The following is a 26166-nucleotide window of genomic DNA, read 5'->3' as shown; positions in this document are numbered from 1 at the left end:
TTCCCCCTTCGAATAGAATAGAATAGAATAGAATAGAATAGAATAGAATAGAATAGAATAGAATAGAATAGAATAGAATTTTTTATTGGCCAAGTGTGATTGGACACACAAGGAATTTGTCTTGGTGCATACGCTCTCAGTGTACATAATTCTTCGAATTCTTTTCCAGAAATTATTGGGTTTTGGGGGGGTTTCTCCCTCCCTCAATCCCTAAGTCGCCCCCAATATCTATCTTTCTTTTTCTTTTTTTCTTTCTTTCTTTCTTTCTTTCTTTCTTTCTTTCTTTCTTTTTCTTTCCTTACGCCACCCTTACACAAGCACGCGCCTCCTGCATTCTCCTGCCCAGACTTCCCGGCTTTACTGGGTTTCCATTCCCACCCTTCCCTTCCTTAACCGATTCCCCCCCCCCACCTCCGCCCCCGCCCCCAGTTGCTTTCTCTTTTGCAAATCCTTCGGATTGAGTCCTTTGAACCTGCGATTGGAGGTTAAAGTGCACCAGGTTGCAATGGAAGAAGGAAGCTCTTAAAACAATAAATGCTTGGGCTATGTTATTGTGATCGGGTCGCTGCCCTCTCGCTTATCCTTTTAAATGCAAATCTTCCTTGGGGGGCGAGGAGCAGCGAGACGGCCCCGGTGCCTGCCCGCCTGCCTTTCTCTCTCTCTCCTTTCCTTTCCCCTCCCTCCCTCCTCCCTCTCTCCACGTCACCTGCCTCGGGTCGTGGGCCTGGCCTGGCCATTTCCAAGAGAGCCGCCTCAAGAATCGTTCATCCTCCACAGCTCCCGGCGCTGCCGGTTGCCTGAGCCTCCAAAGCCGGCGCGGAGCGTCTTTGCGCCCGGAGGAAGCCGCAGCCCTTAAAGGCCGGGCACCCGCCGCTCAGCTCGGCTCAGCCTCTTCCCCCCATCGCAGGTCCTCCGCTTTTCCAAGACTCTTTTCCTGCAGCAGCATGCAGAGAAGCGCCGCTCGCCTCGGACCACCATGTACGTGAGCTACCTGCTGGAGAAAGAGAGCCCCTCCATGTACCCAGGTTCGGTGCGCCACGCGGGGGGGCTGAACTTGAGCGCCGCGCAAAACTTCGTGGGCGCTCCGCAGTACCCGGACTACGGCGCCTACCATGTGCCCGCTGGGATTGGACTGGACAACGGTCAGTCGCCGGGGTCGCCCTGGCCAGCCGCCTACGGCGCGCCCCTGCGAGACGACTGGAACGGCTATGGGCAGGCGGGCGCCCCCGGGACGGCGACCGCCGGCGCCCTGCACGGACCCACCCCGGCCGGCTTGGCTTACAGCCCCGCCGGAGACTACCTCCCGCACCCGCACCACCCCTCCCAGGGACCTCCGGCGCCCCCCTGCGGGGTCCCCCCTTCTGCGGGGCTGATGCAGCCTCTCAACCCGCCGCTCGGTTCGGATCCTCTTTCCCCTGGCGGCCAGCGGCGGAACTTCTGCGACTGGATGAGGAAACCCACGGCGGGGGGACCCGGTAAGGCGGAAAGGGCTGGCAGGCTGTGTGTGTGTTTGTGATTCCGAGGAGAGGTGCCGAGATCCCGCCTGGGCTTATGCCTCTCCACCCGAGAAGGGAAGCAGTGGCAAGGTGCGGTCACGCAGAGGCGCCTTGCCAAGGGCACTCTGCACCAGCTCCGAGACCCTCTGGCAGGGACGCTTCTGACTGCCAGATTTGAAAGAGAAGGCGAAGAGTCCCAGCGGGGGGCGTGGGGGGGCTGAGCTGACTGATTCCAGACTTACGGAACCGGCGCTTCCATTAATGTGGCGGGTTTGATCGGAGAATCACCGGCTTTGGGGTCTGTCGCTTTAAAAAAAAAAAAAAACCGACGGTCAACCGCCGGCTTTCTTTTGGCGACACAATCTGTGCCGACCAGGTTCTCCCTCATAAAGAGAAAAAGAGCCAAGGCTCCGGAACCTGCTTGGCAGGGAAACAAGGATGCAGAAAGGCTGACCGTCCCCGCAGACAGGTGGGAGAGTTTGCTTTTAGCGCCCAGTTTCCTTGATACCCCCACTCCCCTTAAAAGAAAGAGTCCCTCCCCAAATACCTGGCACCTCCTGGCCAGCCTTTCTTTCCAAGAACGGTTAAGCAAAGAGGCTGTAGTCTCGACCCCCACCCAGCCACCCCCATACCTAGAAGGGCTGCATCCAAGCTACAGTCTCAGGTTTGAAAGTTTCGGATAGACTCATGAATTGTTCGCGTTTGTGTTTTGTCATTCAAGACAGTTGAACTCACTGAAGATATAAGTTAATTTCTATTATCTGGGTTTCTTTTTACCCCGTCGCCGTCTGTTGAGCTCTTGATTTCAAAGCGGGGCGGGTGGGTGGGAAGAACGAGAAGTGGGGAAGAAAACTCCTTGACATAAAATGAGTGCGAGGAACGGGGTCTTAGTAGGGCCTTAGTAGAAGTCTCTACGACGAGCATTTGTGCTTTATTTCTTCTATAAAGAGTCCCGATCCTGCGAGTATTTCTGAGGAAGTGCCCCCCTCCCCCCCTTTCTATTTATTGCTCGAGATGCCCCGAGCGGCATTTGACCGGGCAGTTTCACACGGCCATGGTGCCTGCAAAGTTTTTCACGCCGGCCTGGGATTCGCTCCCACTGACATCGAGCTGCTTCTGATTCCTCGAGGGCAAATAACCGGTAGGTGGCTGAGCTTACAGTCAGGCAGCGCCGCTTCACAGAGGGGCGAATGCAAAATTCGCTCTTTTTGCAGTTTTTGCAAAAAAAAAATAAAAAAAAATCCTGATTTTAGGCTAAGTTTAAATGTTTAGCCGAGAGACAGAGAGAGGGAGGGAGTGGGGAGTGGGAGAGAGAACAATCTGCAAAGGAAAGTTTTATTTGTTTGTTTGGAATTTGAGTGTGAACTCACAATACAGAATCCATAACATCAGAGCCAGAGACGAAGAATAGCAACCCGCCTTTCCCAGGATGTTGTAAACTCCAAAAATTGAGGGGAGGGGGAAGCTTCCCGGGAGGCCCATAGATCGCTTTATGACTCTTTCGGACCCCTCAGCTGGGGAAGCTGGGTAGAGATTCTCTTTCGGCTCTGTCTGGATCTTGATGCTCCAACTCGCCCGCTAGTTCGCCTAAAAATCCCGGATTAGCGCGGGTGAGTCTGCTGTCATCGTCTAATAATCTACTGACCCTTTCCTCCAACCCTTTCAGCTCCGTCAGAGGCTCTTGGGAGCCTCCGTCAGAGGCTCTTTCCAGCCCCTTCTATAAAAAAAATTATCAATCCAAACTGGAGCAAACTATCGGCATCTTGTCCAAGCCAACAAAATTGCATGAGGAGTAGCCTTCGCAGCAAAGCTATTCCATGCCAATGAAGAGAACTTTATCCGGTGTACCTCGGCTTCGAAAGAGTCAAGAATGAAGGCCTCATTTAACTTTCAGCTTCATCTCCTATCTCTCGGCATCACAGCCAAGACGTTTTTATCATTTCAAGCATTGAATGAAGCATTTCAAGACCTCAAACGAATAGAATAGAATAGAATAGAATAGAATAGAATAGAATAGAATAGAATAGAATAGAATAGAATAGAATAGAATTTTTTATTGGCCAAGCGTGATTGGACACACAAGGAATTTGTCCTATAATTCCGCAACAACCGCGTTAGGTGGGCCAGTCTTCACCAGCACATAAGCAAAGCTCGGGGAATCTTAGCAGGCTCCCCTAGAAATTCGCTTTCTTTTTTCAACTGTGTTTTGCTATAAAGACAACCATTTGCTCGTGGAAAGGGTAGGGGCCCCTCCGGAGCTGAACTAGAGCGAAAGAACAACGGTAGACACGGGAAAACAGGGAGGGCGAGGCTCTTTTTCCTCTGGTCGTTTGTCATTCGAGGTACCGGACTACAGAGTCCAATAGATCCAGGCGGGCGGGCGGGCGGAGGGAGGGGAAGGAAGATCTGGCCAGTTTCGCAGCGTTATGTGGTCCAGAAGCGACGGGAGGTGACAAGGTGCGAGCAGGCTGAAGAAGCCTGAAAGAAACAAGGGCTGCCCAGAACCTGGCAATTTGTCGAGGTTTTGATAGACAACGCCTGTTATCCATCCGGGAGCAAGGATCAAACCCCGGAGCAGGACGTAAGTGAAAAGCAGTTTTCTCACTTAGGATGTTTGGACCTGGGGCAGCTAGAGGGCCACTGAGGACCACCCCCGGGGCTTTTGCCACATTTTCAGAGACCCCTGCTTCGTCTGAATTGTTCCGCCCCGACTTCTACAGATGTGCTTTTCACAGGGGGTAACTAGGGAGATTTTTGAGCGATTCTAGAACTGGTATATAGGGCTAGAGCTAAATTCTTGTGGGCACGGGATAAATATTCTGATATCGCCTTCCGTTTTCGGTATTAAAAGATACTAAGCACGCACGGAAGCAAGCAAAGTTGGCTTCAAAGCTAGGATCTGAAATCAATACGTCTTGCTCAGAGATAAATTCAAATCCGAATTGGAGGATGAGGAGTTATTTTTTCCGGCAGTCGAATGCAGATGTAATATTAATTACAGTATCCATATCTAAGATCTGGGTTCCAATCTCATTTACATCTAATTCTTTTGCATAAACCTCGAGCCGTGTTTTAGGAGAAGGTTCCTTGAAAATCCACAGCATTTAGCCCTACCAATGCATGCAGGCCTTTTTTTTTTTAAAGCGCAGAGACTGGGAGAATCAGTTACTGTATATCGTTCCAAAGAGCTCGGGATTCTGACTAATATTCTGTCCTTGTATGTTATGTATGGGTGCATGTGCGTGCCCACACAAACACACACAGAGGGGTAGGCAGAATTGCTCGAATTGAAGGCTCGTGTACATTCTGGGGGTGAGGAATAAAAAAGTTTTGCGTGCAGGCAGGTGATCAAGACGCCGCTTTAATCCAGTCCTCTTAAGCATTTAACTAAAGAAATATAAATAAAATGTGCAACCTCCTCTTTCGGAAAAGTTCAGGGCCTGCAATATAGAAATCGGTGCCAGGCGAGGATTAAGGGAACTCCACAGTTTCTCAGATTCTGTCGACTTTTTTCTCCTTTTTCCCCCGGTGGCGGGGGAAGGCTCCGACCTTCCTCCAGAGCCTATCTCAAGATGAAGCCAACAGCAGCATCCGCTGAAAGGATTCTCCCCCCCCCCCCAAGTTTCGGCTGCTTTTCCTAGAGAAGATGATGAAACACGCGTGACGTTTGCGCGCAGGAACTTCCCTGAGATTCAACAGCCAAAAGGAGCCGGAGAACTTCCCCAGCCTGGTAGTCTCAACCAGCACCCGGCCTGGCGAAGTGCTCTGAAGTAGCTTTCCAATCGGAGTTTCTCTCGTTCTTGCTTGATCGTGGTATTCGTCGCCCGTGGCCACTGGTGATAGTCCTGTCTACACGGATGATGGGGGTTATAATCCAGTCCAACTGGGAAGCCCAGTTAGCTTTGGTTCTACCCACCTTGGCGGGGGCGCAGGGGTCCAATCTAATTGCCGGAATATTCTTCCATCAAATTCTCTCTTTCCTGCAAATAAAAGTTGGCGTGGAGGGGAAAGCTTCCCCCCCGCCCGCACTCCGCAACTCCATACTATCTGTTGGCCAAAAGAAGGTCTGTGCCAACCTCTGTCTCAGGCCCTGGACTCCAGCTCAAGCGAACGAAATCTTGGGTTATATACGGAAGGCGTCCTGGGCACCCTGAGCCAAGCTACGAGTCTTATTCTCTACCCCACCCGGGCAAGGAAAGGCTGCTTAAGGGCGATTGTCCGAGTTCTAGTTCCGGTGGAGTTGATGTCGGACTTCAGGGGAAGGGAAGCCTGGAGGCCCGGTTACAGCCACTTAAAAGATTTTTTATAACCAATTACAGTCCAATAAATCATCGGTGACTGCGCGGTTAGCTTTTCTATTGGTTTCCGACACGCTGCGAGCATGCCTTTGGATTCTCCTCGCAGCTCCGGCTGCTTTGCTGCTTTTACATCGCGCAGGGCGCCCTGCTGTCAGTCCTGCTGTTGCTCCTTGTTTTTAAACTGCCGTGGTTTTTGTTCCGATCCTTGGAGAAGGAACACAGAGGGCTCCCCAAAAGCCGCTGGGACAGGAACATCTCCCGTCTGTTCGCTTCCCAGCTGAGGCTCTCTCTGGCTTCTGGGCCTCGAAAAGACGCCTTGCCTTCCGCCTTTGCTGGGCCACTCTTGAAGGATTTTCGCCTGGCCAGGGGAACGATTAGCCACTTGATGAAACCTCTAATTTGTCTCTTTTTCCCTCTGGCTGCAGTCCTGGGTGTGCTTGAGTCCAGGGACTGGTTCTTGTTTCTGGGTTACTTTTCTTTCTTTCTTTCTCTTTCTTTTTTTTGTTTTCTTCTTCGGCCAAGTTGCCTCTTTTATTCTTCTGGATTTATTTCCCTTCCAGGAAATGGAAGTCTCTTATTCGGTTTTGCAGAGAGCCGAACACATGAAGGATTTCTGGGCCTGCCTGCTGTTCAGTTAAAGATTCTTCCCTAAACCTGGTCTCATTAGCAAGTGATCATCTGGCTTGGCCACCTTCCCTTCTTGTCATTCCCCAAGCTACTTTGCACCTTTCAAAGGCGTTGTTGAACTTAATCAAAAGCATTGTAATCATGATTCACTTTCTCTAACTCCCCACCCCCTTTCTTTCCTCTCCCCAGTCTTGGTGGTGAGGGTAGGGAGTGCCCAGGCTAAACTGGGATGGCTTTCCTTTCAAAACCTATGGCATCCAGTCCAGGAAGGCTGTCCCTGGCAAAATGGGAAAATGAGTATTATTTCCGTTTAACATGATTTTCTTCTCAGATGAAGGAGAGCTGGATCATGGAAAGAAGCATGCATTTGGTAGCCTGGTTACAGGCCCTCTGGTGTTCCCCTTTATATGGATATGGTAGGATTCACCCTATAGCAAGTACACTTAGGACAGTAGTGAAGGAAGATGCTACACAAAAGATGGCTGGGGGGAGGTCCAGGCACCCTTTGTGATGATAACAGTGGCGCTGCTTGGAGGCCGGACTTTCCTCCTGGGCAGACACCCCCCCCCTCCCATCCTTCACTACTGGGGGTGGAAACTCATCTTGCTTTGATCTACACCTTTCCTCACCATTGTTTTCCACTTTTCCCTCCCCGGAAAAGAAAAGAATGGAAGAAGGCAGAAGGCAGACTTTTCACAGTCAATACTGAAATATATCATGCTCTTTCCAGACCTCCTTTGTTTTGGGCAAAGAAGAAGTGGGGAGGGGTGCTATGAGTGTAGAGAGCTGGTTCTGGTTAGGTCACAAAATCTCTTTCCCTGGCAGATCATCAGGGAAAGGGGATCCGTTGCCTTCAGATTTCTACTCCAATAAACAGCCTGATTTTTATGGAGTCATCCCCTACAAAACATATAGTGGTTCTCCTTAAAACCCAATAGCATCATATTGAATAGCATGTGCACAAATGCATACCATGTGCATTTGTGTACCACATGTGTGTTTGTGTACCACATACACAAACAAGATACACACACACCCTTGCTGCAATCAAATGTATGAATATTGTATATTATGTGCATCTCATATTTTGTTTTTAAAAATACGGTTGCTATACTTTTGAAATATTTTATCTTTTAAAGTGAAACAGCATTTAGCTAGCCTCGGATTTGAATAATCAAACAAACCAAAAGAAAACTACCGCAACGCCTATTTCCTTATAATAAAAACTCACCTGATCCCTTCGAAATTTATTTCTCACTAGGCATTCATGGGATTGTGCTAAAAGAAAAGAAAAGGAATTCCTATAAAATGGAATGTTTGTTTTTAAGTGTAAACACATACATACCACAATCCATTCCAGAAGAGATTCCTAGAATTTGTTTTTATCTCCAGTCTTCTCTGAAATGTTTGAGAAATTCTAACAAAGTTGGTTCCTTTTGGATTCACTCTGAGATCCAGTTGATTTCTTCCTCTCCTGGTCTGGATGGTTTTACATCTTCTCTATCTTTTTATCCATGAGGTCTCCTTGAGATGAGATTTGAAGTCCACGCCAAGTCATATTGACTTTTCCTCCCCCCTTTCGCGTTCTCTGTCCTACAAGGCAAAATATCCCAAAGCTAAGAATCTCTTCCACCATCTGTGAAAAACAATACTTTCTATTCAATTGGGGCGTGTTATGTACAGCTATTTAAAACGTACAATAACCATTATTCGTTTTAAGAAAAAGAAATGTCCATTCAAAAGTAGCAACATATATTTTTAAGTAGTCAGAAATCATTTGTTTTCCACAACTCTTGTACAAGAGAGCTCAAGTGCCAAAGGCACCTCATGATTTTTATGAATGAACACTATTGATATAGGTCCTATCATTTCTCCATTGTTTTAATATCAATATTACAATGACCCCATCACTGTTACCTACTGTATATCATCTAAAAAGTGTGCCAGGACTGAAGTTTTTCTGTGGTGTGATAAAGTATGATTGGCCCATATTTAGAGTTATTGCATAGATTTAAAAAAAATTCTGGTACTACAGTGTTTTAAGAAACTACTCAAATAGAAAATGTATATAGTATGTATGAAAGGAGAAAGAAAAAAATAGATCAGGTGATTCCACCCCACCCCCAACCCCCTTTATGGCTTAAATCTCAGGAAGTGCAGACCACATTTTGGGATCATCTCCTTAATCCCTCATTTTCAGATAATTTGGCTAAAAAGGGGATGGGTTCTTGACTAACCCGGGCTTCAGTTTCCCCCTCGTTGGAAAAACCCTCTACATTGTATTATTCATCATTGCAATATTATACTTTATTATAATATTACTTTTTATAAGTCAAGAGCTCAGCAAACGAGAGCGCGTGGAAACCAAAATAATCACACAACCCGTGAGGTCAGCCTGTTTTGACAAACCTTTATTAATGTTTTGAGTGAAAAATAAAAGAGCCAGCTATTTTTAATACTTTAATTATAACCTGGAGAGAGGCGGTGCAATCGCCTTTCACCCTCTTTTCCTAAAAGCGTGGAACCCTCTCCGTAATTCGAAGGGGTGGAAAAGAGTTTCCATTCCGATGTTTCTTCTTAAGAAGCAGAAATCGGCGCCCCCCAACTTTTCCCAGGCGATGCATATACCGAGCCCCCAGCCCCAAAAAAACTAGGCGGGAGGCGATGCGGGGTTGAGATGCGGGGAGCCGGCGCTTTGCTCAAACGGAGCTTGGGGCGCGCTCCTAGGCGCTGCGCCGGCCCTTCCTCAGCTCGGCCGCCGGTTCCCCCGGGGCGCCCGCTCGGCTCGGCGGGGTTGCACCAGCGGCGCTTTGAGGCCTGGCTTTATTGGCCTAGTCGAGCCAGTCTCGGCCTGAACAGACAGGGCCTCCCAAGTGGGCCCTCTAATCCTGGCTGGGCGGGGAGGCGGAAACCAAGTGGGGAAAGAAATACTTGCAAGAGACAATCCGGGGACCCCGAAAGAAGCCAGGAATCTCGGGGCCGCGGTGGTGGAGTTAGCCGGGAGAAAGCAGGGGCTGGCTTTGGGTCATCATGCCGCGATTCCTTCCTTTCCTTTCGGAAAACTGCTTAAACCAGGCTTAGAGGGAGGTTAAAAAGAATAAAGACTGCAAAGCGTCCGGATTGATTAGTTGGCCTCTCCAAAGCTGGTTTGGTTTGGTTTTTTTAAAAAAAGAGAAAGCCAGGAAGGATTTTAGATTCAACAGTCCAAGGCAAAAAGAGAGGAAAAGGTAATTAATGGAAAACTCTCTTAGGGTAACTGCTGCTGCTGTTGTCAAAACACATGAAGTTCAAATGGCTGGATCAGCAGGTTGTGAAAGGAAGTTCTAGCAAGGATTTCCAAGCTGTCCCACGTTCCCGTTTTTTTTTTTATTTCTTGATCTTCTTGGGTTCTTCCAGTGAACTGAAATGGCTTCTGGGTGCCATTTCATCTTTAAGTGACCATATCGAAATGAAAGATTTTATATTCTTTAGGATCAGTTGGAGTATAAGTGCTTGAGACACCACCTGACAGGCAGGTCGTAGATTTTTTTTAACAGTCCTTTCGCTATGAATGGTGTGGATACCCCCAGCCAGAATGATTAGAAAGAAGTGAAGATTTTATGATCATTGATATGAATCGGGGAAGCATCAGCAATCATTTTTATCGTTACTTCTACTGCTATTATACTTATCTTTCATATAATATTTTTTTCTTGGCAACTTGAACAATCTTTGGGGCAGGATTTACTAATCCAAGCATCTATAAGATTAAAACAAACTATAGGAATAATTGCACAGTTAAGCAAATTCATTTTGCTTCAAGATTAAAGAAAATGATGACTCCAAGGCAAACCTAGATAACTGGATGTTCTCCCCAAAAAGGATGATATGCTTCCAGATTCCTAGTTCAAAGCTGACAATTTCTCATCTGTGTTCTCATCTAACTGGAGTTCCTGCACAGGCATTCCTGTCGAATATAGCTTGTTAAACTAATCAAAACCCACAGCTTGCCAGATCAAAGATGATTTTAAATTGACCATCTTCATCCAAAAGACATTGTATTTGGCTAACATTGTATTTATTCATGTATGTATGGTAATTAAAGTTGCCATTCTTTATTTGGAAAATCAGAACTCAGAAATAGAAATGTATACAAATACTAATGTAACTTGGGGAAAAAAATCTTTCTGAACCTTTTAGGTCTTCATTCTACATTGAAAAAAGTGTTAATGTAGATTGATATCATTTTGAATGATTCTACCAGTTATTTGACATATTCTACACCACAAATATAATTTAGTAGGATTTTGCCCAAGCCCTGTTAAAATGAATTGCCAAGCTGCCATGTGCAACTCATCTCAGTAGGTCTTATGCCTCAAGGATATCTTGTAAAATGAACTAAATGCACTTAAGTCTCTTTCCTTGCACTCAGAATTGCTTAAGAGTGCTTATGTGTTAGGTCTGCATTGTGTATATCACCCATGCTGAAAGCTGATTTCCTAAGTACATTTTCAAGGATAAATTGCTTTTAATTCTAAGCACTGATCGTAACAAGCCCAGTTACAATATACACCCACAAATCAAAGTGCAACCCACCCTCCAACACACTGGCTTGTGTGGATGTGTTTGGTTTGGTGGCCATAAATCCCGCAGCTGCTTGCTTTTTACAAGCACTCATTGTTTGAAAATCACTTCCTCTTTGAGCCAGACATTTAAGGGTTTAGTAAGTTTAAACTGGTAAAAAAAAAAGAGAGAGAAAATACTTCTATAACTTGTTGGAGCGGGAGGTGGTAAAAATAATTAGCAGCTGAGTTTTGGAAACTGAGAGGAAAGATCTAAATCTTATTTGGAATTTGATCATATTCTAAAGGAGATTTCCTCCTTTTTCCCACTGTTCAAAAACTCTTCATTGCTGGAAGCTAGTTGGCATTTTATATACAGCCTATGCTCTGGTTATATATAATTTCAGAAGTGGCATTTAAACATAATGCTGCTAGTGTGCTTTTTTCAACTTACTTATGTCTCTTTTTCCCAGTGAAAACCAGGACGAAAGACAAGTACCGTGTGGTCTACACAGATCACCAGCGACTTGAATTGGAGAAGGAGTTTCACTATAGCCGTTACATCACCATTCGGAGAAAAGCTGAGCTTGCAGCCACACTGGGATTGTCAGAGAGACAAGTAAGAATTTGCTCTGTGTAATGTTTCCAAGCTTCCCCACTCTGCATTCAACCTCCCTCCCTTCTTCCAGTAAACCTTCCTGATCTTACTTTTGTTTACAGCGATAAATGCACACAATGACTAATAAAACATAATACGCCAAAGTGTTTGTATTAAACAAACCACCCTGCCTTTTAAGAGTACGTAAATTATTGTCCCTTTCAGTATGAAACAAACTGTTTAAGAATGGAAAAAATGCCATCTTAATTTACTCAGAGTCACTGTAGGGTGATTGACAACTGTCCAGAGTTTGGGAAACCAGTTCTATCCAGCCTGTGGTGAAAATTTCAAGAATGCATTTCTTATGCAAAGTAAGTGCTCTGCTACTGAGCTTTTGTCCTTCCTATAAAATAAAACAGGTTTATCACATATGAATATTTGTCAGAGACCCAGTATTATTGCACTGTCAGTTGCATTTGTTGAGCATGTCCTAAATGGAAAAGCTAGGCTTATTCTTGTAAAATGAACTAGTGCTTGGATTTGAACAGCCTTCCTAACTTGGTGGCCTCCAGGTGCTGAAAAACATGTTAACTTACTCATAAAGTCAAATAAAGCTTCATTGTAAAGAGTCTGGTTTTTTAATCTATGAAAATCTCTTTTTGTCTCTAATTTCAGCCAAAGTTAGTAAGAGTTGCCTTGGATTTTGTGATGGAGATAGGTGATGTAGCAGCCATTTATCTTTCAAATTCTGTCTCTGCCCAGAAGCTGACCAGGCTGTTTGCTGTTTGCTGCAAGGAGGCAAATTGCTGGGAGGCAGATTTTTTTTTCTTGTTTTCCTCCCCAAAAGCTAGGTGCGTCTTATGCAGGGGTGCTATTCAGTAGGTTCTGAAAAGTTCTGGAGAACTGGTAGCGGAAATTTTGAGTAGTTTGGAGAACCGGCAAATACCACCTCTGGCTGGCCTCAGAGTGGGGTGGGAATGGAGATTTTGCAGTATCCTTCCCCTACCACGCCCACCAAGCCACACCACACCACGCCTACCAAGCCACGCCCACAGAACTGGTAGTAAAAAAATTTGAATTCCACCACTGGTCTTATGGTCCAGATCGTCTTATAGTGTAAAAAATATGGTAAATTATGAGAAATTGCAAAAAATTTTCACCTAATGTATCAGCCTACTGGTATTTCAGGATATGGAGTGTCTTTCTATATCTGGAAATTATACTTTTCCACTTTTGTACTCTTTAGTGAGCAAGGATCAACGTGGGGAATGATTCCTTGATATTGCACAACTACAGGGACCTGGAATTGTTTGCCTTTTGACCTTTTTTTTTTTTGCATGTTTTGAGAGAGCAAGTGGTTAACATTTTATTTACATTTCTTAAGTCATATTGATGGCTTATAAAATTTATTTCTTTTGTTGACAACTGAAAGCCAGTGGGAAAATGCAAATTCTGATTGTGGTTTGCCATTAAATATTGTTAGCCAGATCTAGAGGCCACTGAAAAATTGAAGGGTCTAAGGGCTAATTGTCTAGCAGTTGCTCACTCTTGCTCAGTCTTAAAGGTAGGGCCAATCCTCTGAGAATCAAATTTAAATGCACATAGCAGGATGAAGATTTAAGGTACTGTAGCAAATTGTAGGGCTGCTAAGAGATGCTTTTCAGGTATTTGAAGAGTTTAGGTTTGCAACTTTTATGCTTTTATATAGATCAGGTCAAAGAAGTTTAACAATAAATGATTTGGATATTTTAATCAAAACTTTACAAGCCATAACCCAGAATCTGTTGCAACTATCAGGTTGATTCAAATGGAGACAGTTGATATAAATGTCCTTTTAAATGTATGCAGAATTAATTTTTCATTAGTTCAGAGCCATTGTTGGTGTTACCACTTTCTTTTCAACAGATGTGGTTCTAGGGGAAGAACATCAAAAAGAGAGGAATAAATCCCTGTCATTTAGAGCAAGAATAATTGTCATTGTCTCTGCTTTTATTTTTTACTTTGTTTTTACTACCTCAGGGAATAATTTATTTGTATTAATTAGATTTTCTTCAGTTTATACTAGGACTTGAATTGTGACCCAAGAAGAAGATATAAGAAGTTTAATAAAACCTTCTGTCCATGGATGAATGAATGAATAAATGTATGGAGAGATGCTTAAATTAAAAATTTAAATAATAATAATAATAATAATAATAATAAAATAATAAATAATAAAATAATAAATAAAATGGATGGATGAATGGATGGATGATCTGTCATCAAATTGTTGTTGACTCTTAACCTACAGTAGATGGATCTTCTCCAGGATTATCTATCCCCACCTGCCCCTTCAGGTCTTCCAATACTGTACCAATTACCATTGTAATTGGCTCATCCACCTTACTGTTGATCATCCTTTTCTTCTCCTTCCTTTCTCCTTTCCCGGCATGCCTTATAGACTTCTCAAGAGAGCTCCACAATTATAACAAGAGACTGGTTGTTTGCCAAGTGTCATTTCAGCAAACACTTTGGAATGGTCTGTTCTATGACCCACTTGTTTCTTCTTGGCTGTCCATGGTATTCTCAAGAGTATTCTCCAACATCATTGTTTAAAAGTGCCAATACTTTCCTGTCTTGCTTCTTCCAAGTCCAGCTTTTGTTTCCATAGAGCATCATAAAGAAAAACATTGCAGGATTCTGATGTTTGTAGGAATCATGGAATCTGAAAACCTTTTCCAAGAGATCTTTACTCTATCAAATGCTAGTCTCTGAAGTATGTTTGGATGCTAGTTATTGTACTGTTGATAGTTGAGTCTAACATGCAGATTCTATATACCATTTCATTGCCAGTTGGTTGCTGTACCTTTAGTCATTAGTTTGATCTTTCATTCTATTCAATTGAAGTCCCAGTTTTTGCTTCACTTCTTGGCTTTCATTACTAGAGCTTGCAGATCATTTACATTTGCAGTGATTTTACATAGTGAAGATTATTGTTGTTTCTTCCTCCACCTTTAAACCACATTCATCTTCTTCTAGCTGTTCTACATTTATATAAGGAACAAGCATACACAGATAGTCCTCAACTGACAACAGTTCATTTAGTGACCTTTCAAAGTTCCAACAGCAATGAAAAAAGTGACTTATGACTGTGTTTCACACTTATGACTGTTGCGGCATCCCCATGATCACGTGATCAAAATTCGGATGCTTGGCAAGTGACTCATATTTATAACTGTTGCAGTGTCCAGGAGTCATAGGATCACCTTTTGCAACCTTCTGACAAGTAAAGCCAATGAGGAAGCCAAATTCATTTAACAACCACGTTGCTAACTTAAGAACTGTGGCAAGAAAGATCATAATATGTAGCAAAACTCACTTAACAAATGCCTCATTTAGCCACAGAAATTTGGGGCTCAATTGTGGTCCTAAGTCGAAGACTTGAGTACCTTGCCTACTTAGAGCCAGACTATTTTACTTTCTTCTACCTGGGCTATGGCTTTTTGTTCTGTGGATAGGTTTTATCCAGTGGTGAAATGTAAAATTTGTTACTACCGGGTCTGTGGGCGTGGCTTGGTGGGGGGTAATGTGACTGGGTGGGCGTAGCCAACTTTTTTTTTTACTTTTAAAAGCATTTTTTCGGCCGAAGAAAAAATGCTTTTAAAAGTAAAAAAAAAAAACCTCTGATGATCGCACAGCTCAGCTGGGCATGGAGTGGGGGGCAGGGATTTTTGATACCGGTTCTCCAAACCACCCACCGCCAGGTCCGAACCGGGAGCATTTCACCCCTGGTTTTACCTGAGGACAATGATATGTTCTGGGATGCCTAATTTCTGTCTAGTCATTTTACAGCTTGACATGGTCAAGACAATCAAGGGTCTTTCTAAAGTTACTAAAGTACAAAGGGGTTTCATTTTTATATTGTTTGGCCTTCTCAATTACCCAGCTTGTATCAGCAACAGCTTCTCTCATTTCTTACGTTTCTTAAAGCCAGTTTGAATATCTGTCCCCTCTCTTTACATGAAGGGCTCTCTTGGATGATCCTAAACATTATTTTAATAGCATATGAAATTTAGGATAAGGATGCACACTCCATTAAATCTCCTTTCTTCAGTGCTGTTGTGTAGCCCCTATCCAATTGTGTCATTTTTTGCTGGGTCAGGGGCTTGATATTGATGGTGTTGGTATTGGTATTCCTGAGAAGGATGAGCAAGGAAAACCTGTGAGTTCCTTCCAAATCATAAGTATCTGCTTTCTAAACATAGGAACTAAATATAGAAAATGTGCATATAATAAATGCACCATGCTTGCTTGTGTCTCTTGTATCTTGTATCTGAAGCCTCAAAATGCATGGATTGAAGACTTATATAGTTTATTACCGGTCTTTATTTTATTAAATTTATATGACACCCATCTCAAGACTTATGTAGTTTTTATATAGCGTAATTATACTTGTAATTTTAATTGTTTCTATATTTACCCTTTTACTGCTTGTAAGCCTTTCAGAGTCATCTTTTCAGTAAGAAGGACGGCATTTAAATTTTATAAATTAATTAATTCCAGTGATTAGGAAATCTCTTCATTTTGCTCGTAATGTTTGAGAATATATGTCTTGTAGTTTTTAATCTATTTCCTATTGATGCCATTAGTCACTTGAATTTAAGCAAATTTTTTAAAAAAGCCCTGCATGGATTAAAAATTAAGTACACCATAAGCACATGAAAGAAGCACATGAAATTTGTAAAGATTGTGTGTCTGTCCTTCTTCCTCATTTCATGCAAAGATCTTTATTCTTGGGTGCTTTTTCCTGTCATCTCAGAAGGGTGAGGATTGGTTCTGGGAACTCAAGGTCATGAAGTTCTGCTCTGTATATTTTTTTTTTTTTTTTAATTCAAAAAGTTTTACAAAATTTTTTTTCCCCCTTTCCCCCCCTCCTCCCCCCTCCCTTCGCAACCCCCCTCCCCCCCCCCGACTTCCCGGAACGAGCACAAGGTATAGTTAAAAGTAAAACAAACATATGCTAAAAATTTTCGTCCCAACTTAATTATACCCTACAATCATCAATTCCTAACTTCCCCAAAAGCAATCAAAATAATACATCATAATCATTCAAAACAGTCTGATAACTCTTAGTCTGATATCTACGTTGAATATAGTCAATCCATTTTTTCCATTCCTTTAAGTATCTTTCTTGCGTATTGTCTTTCAAAAAGGCTGATATCTTCGCCATCTCAGCCAAATTGGCAACTTTCAATATCCATTCTTCTATTGTTGGTACTTCTTTTTTCTTCCAATATTGTCCTATTAGTAATCTTGCTGCAGTTATTAGATTTAAAATCAATTTAGTCTCAATTACTGTACAATCCGTAATAATTCCCAACAAGAAAAATTGCGGCAGGAACTTTATCTTCTTTTTCAGAACATTTTGTAAAATCCACCAAATTTTTATCCAAAAGGCCTTTATGTCCTTACAAGTCCACCAAATGTGAAAATATGTAGCGTCATCACAATTACATCTCCAACATTTTGCTTGCATTTCTGGATACATACACGATAATTTTTTAGGATCTAGATGCCATCTGTAAAACATTTTATAAAAATTTTCCTCAGATTCTGTGCCTGTGAATTTAACATTTCTAACCCAAATTTTTCCCACGTTTCCAATAATATTGGCTCCTGAAAATTTTGTGCCCACTTTATCATACAGTCCTTTACCAAGTCCCTTTCAGAATCTATTTCAAGTAACACATTATACAATCTCTTTATATGCTCCTGAGACTGATTTCTAATTTGCTTTACCAAATTTCCCTCGTTCTGCTCTATACCAATTTTTTGATCTCCCTTCCATCTAGCATGTAATTGCTCATATTGAAACCAAGTATAATTTTTCCCTTCCTCTCTTAATACTTGCAGAGATTTTAACTGCAAATTACCTCTTTCAGTATACAAAAGATCTTTATATGTAATCATTTCCTGATTCTGTTCTATGTTTATATTTTCTACTGTATGTCTAGGACATGCCCATATAGGAACCTTATAATTTAGTTTATAAGAGTATTTTTTCCAAACACGCAGAAGGGCATTTCTTAGCACATGATTTTTAAAGGCCTTGTCCACCTTTTTGTCATAAATTAAATATGCATGCCATCCATATAACAAATCATAACCTTCTATATTCAAAATTCTGTCCTCTGTTAAATTAAACCAATCACTTATTGCAGAGAGAGCAGCTGCTTCATAATATAATTTAAAATTAGGCATTTTAAACCTCCCTTTCCGAGAATCTTGAATTATTTTCATTTTAACCCTAGCTTTTTACCTTCCCATATAAATTTGTTAATTCCTTCTGCCATTCCTCAAGATTCTTATCTTTCTTAATTATTGGTATCATCTGAAAGAGGAATAAAAATCTAGGTAAAACATTCATTTTAATAGCAGCAATTCTCCCAGCAAAGATAATTGCAATTTTTCCAAACAATCAACTCCTTCTGAACTTTTGCCATAAAACCTCATAGTTATTCTTATACAATTTCACATTTGATGACGTAATATAAACCCTAAATACTTAACCTTCTTTACAATTTCAAATCCTGTTACTTCCTCTAGTTTTTCTTTCTGTTGTCTGGCCATATTTTTATTATCACTTTTGTCTTTTCTGATTCACCTTAAACCCTGAGACATTCCCATATTGATCAATTATTTCCAACAAAGATTTACTAGAATTTATAGGGTTTGTTAAAGTAATCACCAAATCATCTGCAAAAGCTCTTAACTTATATTCATACTGTCTAACTCTAATTCCTCTATCTCCTTTACTTCTCGTATTTTATCCAATAATGGTTCTAGAGTTAAAATAAACAATAATGGTGATAAAGGACATCCCTGTCTTGTTCCTTTCGCAATCTTAAAAGGTTCTGTTAAGCTACCATTGATTATAATCTGTGCTGTTTGCTCTCCATAAATTGCCCTAATTATTCTTAAAAAACCATCTCCAAATTGCATCTTTTCTATTAATTTAAATAAAAAATCCCAATGCAATCGATCAAAAGCTTTCTCTGCATCGAGAAAATAAATGCTGCTGGAATAAAATTTTTCTTTTCTAAGTACTCCAGTAAATTAACAATCTGCCTAACATTATTCCTCATCTGTCTCCCTTTTATAAATCCAGATTGATCATTATGAATTCTTCGCTGCAGAATCAACATTAATCTATTAGCTATTATTTTAACAAAAATCTTATAATCATTATTTAAAAGTGAGATTGGCCTATAATTCCCAGGTTTAGAACAATCCTGTTCCTCTTTTGGTATCAATGAAATAAAAGAGGTTCTCCATGAGGGGGGTATTCTCTCTCCTAGTTGTATCTGATTAAATAATTCCTTAAGTGGACCTAACATCTCATCCTGTAAATTCCTATAATAACTAACTGTAAGCCCATCCGTACCAGGAGTTTTCCCATTTTAATTGTTTAATTACCAAAATAATTTCTTCCGAGGTTATAGGCCGATTCAATTCATCCGTTTGTTCTAAAGTTAAATTTTTAACCTTATATTCCTTCAAATAATTATCAATATCCCTATTCAATATATTATCTTTAAGATATAAATTTGTATAATATTCTAAAAAAGCTTTGTTAATTTTATCCTGTTGATATCTCTCTTTACATTTGTATTCTATTTTTCTATAGTACGTTGTTTTTGTCTTTTCCTTAAAGTGTATGCTAACCACCTACCAGGTCTATTTGCGTTACAAAAGTATTATGTTTGGCATATTGTATATTTGTTGCCACCTGATCAGCCATTATCATATTAAATTGATTCTGTAGTAACTTTATTGCATCTTTAAGTTTTTGATCATGTGGTTATGTATTAATAATTGTTGTTTCTTATAAATTTCCTCTTCTAAATACCTACGCTGTCTTTGTTGCTTATTTCTCTGTCTATTATTAAGATATATTAATACACCTCTCATAAAAGCTTTACTGCAGTCCCAAACCATTTCTATCGATGTTTCATTATTCAAATTATAATCAAAAAATTCTTTCATCTGCTTTTTACATTGATTTACATTATCCTGATATCTAAACAAATTTTCATTTAATCTCCAAGTTCTTCTACCCTCTTTTCCATATTGCAATTCCATCCAAACAGGACTATGATCAGACAAACATCTTGGAAATATCTTAGTTTTCTTCACCCTAAAAAGCAAATCATTAGAAATTAAAATAAAATCAATACGTGAGAAGGATTGATGCCTATCAGAGAAAAAGTATAGTCTCTTTCCTCCAAATTCCGCAGTCTCCATACATCTCTTAACTCAAAATCTTCTATCATATCAAAAAGGATTTAGGCAGCTTTGCATGTGCAGGTATCTTCTTGGAAGAAATTCTCTTGTCCTTTCGTATCTATTACTCCATTCCAATCTCCCAATATAATACACGATTTATAATCCCATAGATCAACTTATCATATAACATTCTATAAAATTTTTCTTGTTGCTGATTGGGTGCATATATACCAAGCAAGAGAGTCCTTTTTGTTTCTATTGTAAGTTCAATAGCAATATAACTTCCGTGGATATCTGCCTCTATTAACTTCGCTGGGATATCTTTTCTCAAATAAACCACTATGCCATGTTTTTCTCCAAAGCTGAAGCAACAAAATGTTTACCTAACTTTGAGTTTATTAGGTACTTTTGATCTGATAATTTAATATGCTTTCTTGTAAGCAAATAACATCATTTTAAATTGTTTCAAATAATGAAATATTTTTCTTCTCTTCTGAGCTGAGTTCAAACCATTGACATTCCAAGTCAAGATTTTATTTGCCATTACTGGGCTGCTGAAGCCTTTGAGCAATCAACTGAAGATCGTCCTCCCGTATCTTCGGCCGTGCTCCTCCCACCGCTTCTGTAGCAGAGTCCTGAACTTTACTTTGAGTTTGTTGCTCCTTTTCTTTACGCTTAAGGGCTCCCCTCGTCAGTCTTTGTTCTTGTGGTTGTTCCTCTGATGGTAACATCACTGGAATCACCTCAGCTTCCACACCCATTTGAGTCTCTTGAATTCTTTTTCTATTATTTCTATTTCAAATTTCAGCACTGTAGAAAGAAAATCTTTGGCCTTAAGCACTGTGTCAATACGATATCTTCTTCCTGATAATACACTGTCAAGCCAACTGGAACCTCCCATCTAAATTGAATCTGGTATTTCTTAAGTTCTTGTGTAAAAATGTAAAGTCCTTTCTATCCCTTAACATCTTGGGAGGAATCTCTTTCAAAACCTTCAACTCCTGTTCCCTATTTTCAAGTTTTTCTGAAAAGCAACTTGCTAAATTTGATTCCTCACTGTTCTTTTCAAAAAATAAACCACAATGTCTCTAGGAAGTTTCTTTTGCCTAGCAATCCAAGAATTAACTCTATAAATTTTGTCAATTTGATAAGCAACCTCTTGTGGATCAAGTTCAATAAATTCAGCCAGAGCTTCTGATAAAAAATTTTTTAAATCTTCCCCTTTGTCCTCATTCAAACCTCTAATTCTCAGAGCTCCTTCCATCATTCTATACTGCATCACCACCACTTGATCTTCATTTTTATCCAATTTGATTTGCATTCCCCATTCTATTTTCTATTTGTTGATTTGACTGAACAATTTCTTGCACCTCCTCCTCCACCACCTCCAGTCTTTTGCCAAACCTTGAAAAGCCATCAAGATATCTTCTCTTATTTTTTATTATTCTCTTATTTCTTCTCTTATTTTCTCATTATTATCCATAATCTCCTTAAACCTTTCTTCAGACACTTTCCTTGCTCTTTAATCAGATCTTCTAAAGCTGGTTCAGAACCCTTCTGCCCCCAGTCTTAGGTGGTTTAGTAGCCATTTCAGTTTTAAAATTCACAAAATATAAGTCTAGAAACTTCTCTTTCCCTTTAAGTATAGGAGAGCTCAGTTCACTTCATTAAACTCCACACATAACATTTCTTATCTTCTTAGTTGCACAGACTGTTTAAAATTCCATTCGTCATTTTCACTCCCGTTCAGGCGCCATCTTTAAGAGTCAATTAGAACAAAGAAAAAAAAATTTCTCTTTTTTAGAAAGTAGAAGTCAGGAAATCAAAAATACTTGCAATCCAATAATCGTCCGCTTGCACTCATTCCGTCTGCTTAAAGAGATCCATTAAGATAAGACAATTAGCAGAGATGGACACCTTCTTCTTTTCCTGCTTTTGCAGACACGCACTGAAGTCGGAGATGGCAGGAATATTTATGGGACCCATCGACCCTTCGAGGCTCTGCTTAATTAAAACAAAGCCTCTGGGGAGGTCTACCAACATTCCTGCGCTCTTATCTTGCCCCTTTCATCCAGGGAAAAAGATTAAAGCCGGCTTTTCCTGGCTTTTACGATGTTCAGTGCGGAGCCCCTTTAATTAGGGCTCAGCGAAGAGGTGGAGCCACCCGGAAGTCCAGTTCTGCTCTGTATATTACCAGAAGAGGCGTTTACTTCCATATTACACCAAGAGCGCTGAGTGCATGATAAAAGATAGCGTAATATTTTAAAGGTAAATAAGCAGTAAGCCAGAAAATTCCTAGTTCCATTTTCTCATAACAGAGTGGGCTAAACTATTATCCCTCTGATCTTCCCATCTATAACAGGGGTACATATCAGAAAAAGGGGAAAAATTCAGGATTATTTTTTTAAAAAAAATGCATGCAAAATATTCTGAATGCCCCCAGGTACTAAATAACATGAGGAAAGATCTTACTGAATGGAAATGGGTTTAAGGTCCCTTTCATCTCCATGGAATCCAAGCATGCCTAAATGTTTGCATTTAGATTTGAGGAGGCTTAAATCCAAGTGTGCATGTGTATCTATTGTACAGAGTTAGTTATAGCCCACCTTTATATACCAACACTGCCAGATTTTGTTTATCCCCTTAGTCAGCGAAGACATCTTAGCATACCCTTTGCTTGCTTAGTTGTTATTGCAAAACACACACACACACACCCCTTCATTTTCAAAGTTCAATAGACTTGTATTTGTGACTTCTGAGCAACCCCCCTGCTCCGGGTGTCCTTGGCATTCCTGGAGGTGCATTTGTTCTGAGTCATTTCCCACATGAGTAGCTTTGCTTCCCCTCACCCACCCAACCCGCAGGTGTTTTGGTGAGTATTAAAAAAAAATTGGTCTCTAATATGTCCTAGATTTTTCTACTTGCTACTGTTGAATTTTGGATATAAGTCAACGCTTTCCCCCAGTCTGTCCTCTAAAATTCATTTTAATTGTCTTTCCTTTCCTTTCCTCCTCTTGTTCTGAAAAACACAAAAAGGCCCCAACTTTCTACCTTGATACAGTCACCACTGCAAAGAAACCTTTCTGAATTCAAATGTAATGTGCAACGCACACTATGTTCAGTCTGAAACCTACAAAAGCTTTTTCCTGCAAGTAAGAAAACTCCCTATCCCTATTAGATGGTGGCATTGATGTAGTTGAAGACTGGACAAAAAGATATTTCATGTGTCAGTGGATCCTGGAAGCATTTTGATCTGTTGTGTAGTAGTGTAGAACTTTAAACCCAGCTTTGGTTGGAAGGCAGCAAGCAGTTTATTTAGGAATAACATTGTGCTCTTTTTTGTAATATGCTGATGGTATAAAATCATTGGAGGGGGTGGTTTACCATATTCCTTTTTTGGTCATGCTAAAATTTTGGCAAACTGCTTTCTATTGTCTTACAGGTAGATGAAAACTACTGTATGTTTGATATAGATTTCAAACCAGAGATATTTTTGTTGGGCATTCTACACAAAAATATGATAAAAAGACTACATATTTGATCCTGCATATACTAACTGCAACTAGAATTGCATTTGCACAACAATGAAAAAATGATGAGATCAGGGGTAAAATCCAGTAGGTTCTGACAGGTTCTGGAGAACCGATAGCAGAAATTTTGAGCAGTTCGGAGAATCGGCAAATGCCATCTCTGACTGGCCCCAGAGTGGGGTGGGAATGGAGATTTTGCAATATCCTTACCCCAGGAGTGGGGTGGGAATGGGGATTTTGCAGTATCCTTCCCCTGAAGTGGGGTGGGAATGGAGATTTTGCAGTATCCTTCCCCGGCCACACCCATCAAGCCACGCCCACAGAACTGGTAGGGGGGGAAAATGGATTTCACCACTGGATGAGATCCTGCCTGAGGGGAATGTAATTAAGAAAATATTAGAATGTGCAAAAATGGACAGATTAACACTTACTATTAAGGATAAAGAAGAAACTGAGTATTTTTTGATATGGGACATATTCTATCAGTGGCTAGATAACAGAAACAGAAGTTAGGAAGGAGGAGATGTAAAGAGAGGAAATGGTAGAGTGGAGAGTTGTTAAAGAAGATGACTTTAAGTGTTAAGTATTAATATTATTATATTATTATGTTATTATATTATTAATATGATGGAGATGAATTATCACAACAAAGATGTGTAATATGACTATTTAAACATAACTGTACCCAGAACACACACGGTTTGATGAAAATTGAATGTTATATAAATAAAATAAATAAAACATGGGGTGGGAGAAGAAAAAAGAAAACTACTATATGTCCTGTTTAGGCAGTCACAAATAACACGTGCACTATTTGTTCTAGTGAATTGTGTGGTGAGGTTTGTGGTTCGTAAATCGTTTAGGTTCACAATTAAGATCTTGATGGCACAGGCATTCTAGTTACGTGGTATATAATTGTTCTGAAGTAAGCTTCACAGGATTAATAGCACTGAGTCTTATAAAGATGCATGTAGAGTCCGCATTTACACCCTCAGTATCCTGGGTTATATCTAGCAATGCTTAACTAGGGAGAGTCATAGCTCAGTGCTAAAACACAGGCTTTGTATCAATGGTGAAATCCAATTTTTTTTAATACTAATTCTGTGGGCGTGACTTGGTGGGTGTGGCAGGGAAGGATATTGCAAAATCTCCATTTCCACCCCATTTCAGGGGAAGGATATTGCAAAATCTCCATTCCCACCCCACTCTGGAGCCAGCCATTCTCCGAACTGCTCAAAATTTCCACTACCGGTTCTCCAGAACCTGCTGGATTTCACCCCTGCTTTGTATGGAGAAACTCTCAGGTTCTGAGTTCCTGTATGTAATCTTGGAGTATCATATATGGGATGGTAGAAGGCTGCACGGAACAAAAGCATAATTTACTACGAGTCACATTGCTTTGATCCACATTCCCAGATTTTGGTATATAAAACACTCAATTGATTAGATGTTTTTCAAAAGATGGTGTTATCATACATCATCTAACATTTAGAGTTGAGTTTTTGGTAGTCTGTTCCTTAGCCTAGAGGCCATTGGATTAAAGCCATAGTCCCCCAGCATGCTGGCTGGGAATTCTGGGAGTTGAAGTTCACGCATCTTAAAGCTACCAGGAAACATTGTCTTAAGGCTGGCCAGATGGAGAAGTGAAGATTCTTTACACATAATAGACAAAATTCTGATTCTAATGTTGGAACAAAATGGATATATTTGTTTCCCATAAGAAAACAAAATTTCCTTCTAAAAATAAGTGATGTTTCTGCTTAGATTCTCTGGAATTTATTACAAGTCTACCCTCTTTCTGCAAATCTCCATTAAAAAGAGGATAGGAGGGAGAGCTTTGCTTTTCTAATCCAGTCCCTTCTGTATGTTTACAGAGTAAAATCCTGTTGTACTCTATAGCTAGATATGCATAGGAGTGTTGTGTGGATAAACTCATCATTGTGCCCAGACTCACAGACTTGAATTCAATCCATCCAAAGCAGTTTTAGTCAACCTGACCCTGAATCTCTGCCCTCAGAGTTGGTGCCATTTCACTGACCTTGTCTGAATGGCAAGTAATAAGGACGGGTGTAGTCTAATTCAGGCGTCTCCAACTTTGGTAACTTTAAGACTTGTGGACTTCAACTCCCAGAATTCTGGGAGTTGAAGTCCACAAGTCTTAAAGTTGCCAAGGTTGGAGACCGCTGGTCTAGTTAATACTTGGGTGGGAGGCCCTCAGGAATTCTAGGTTGTAAACTGGACTATGAAGTTGAAAATATCTAGCTCACTATTCTTGATACCAACTCTCCCTTTCTCCCTAGGTGAAAATCTGGTTTCAGAATAGGCGGGCGAAAGAACGGAAAATCAACAAGAAAAAGTTACAACTATCTCAGCCTGGAGGAGTGCATAGTGGATCCGAACCCCTGAGTCCTGTCTCTTCCATGCAGGCAGGGACACCTGGGTCTGGTCCCAGTGGAGGTGTGTTGGGTGCTACTGGCTTGACCCCAACTGTTGCACAGTGACAGCCGTCATCAGGAAAGACTGAGTAGCTGAAAAGAGTTTCTGCATTCCATACAGAAGGGGAAGAGTCCGCTGGTCATACAACAGTCAGCCCAGGAGGAAGAAAAAAACCACTAATCCAAGAGTGAAACCGATGAAGCAAGTGGTGACTCTCCATATCCTGCACTAGGATGGGCTGCATTGAACAGCGTCACACTTTGGGATGTTCTGCCCATTTATACAAAATACACTGTGGGCCAACCCATATATTCCGGGCCAACAGGGGAAGGAAGGCAGTTGATTTTCCTTAATTTGTTTCATTCTTGTCCCGGA

General features: G+C 41.1%; 1 protein-coding gene across 1 annotated transcript; it reads left to right on the top strand.

The window, feature by feature from the left end:
* Nucleotides 1–976: 976 nt before the first annotated feature.
* Nucleotides 977–25856, top strand: CDX2 (caudal type homeobox 2). Its single transcript, XM_058185937.1, has 3 exons — nucleotides 977–1475; nucleotides 11436–11581; nucleotides 25656–25856. The coding sequence occupies exons 1-3, from the start codon at nucleotides 977–979 to the stop codon at nucleotides 25854–25856; spliced, it is 846 nt and encodes a 281-aa protein (XP_058041920.1).
* The last annotated feature ends 310 nt before the right edge of the window (nucleotides 25857–26166 follow it).

Source organism: Ahaetulla prasina, chromosome 5, assembly GCF_028640845.1.
Source record: "Ahaetulla prasina isolate Xishuangbanna chromosome 5, ASM2864084v1, whole genome shotgun sequence".
NCBI classification, from domain to species: Eukaryota; Metazoa; Chordata; class Lepidosauria; order Squamata; family Colubridae; genus Ahaetulla; species Ahaetulla prasina.
Note: the sequence above shows the minus strand (reverse complement) of the source record. Positions and strands in the feature narration are given on the sequence as shown.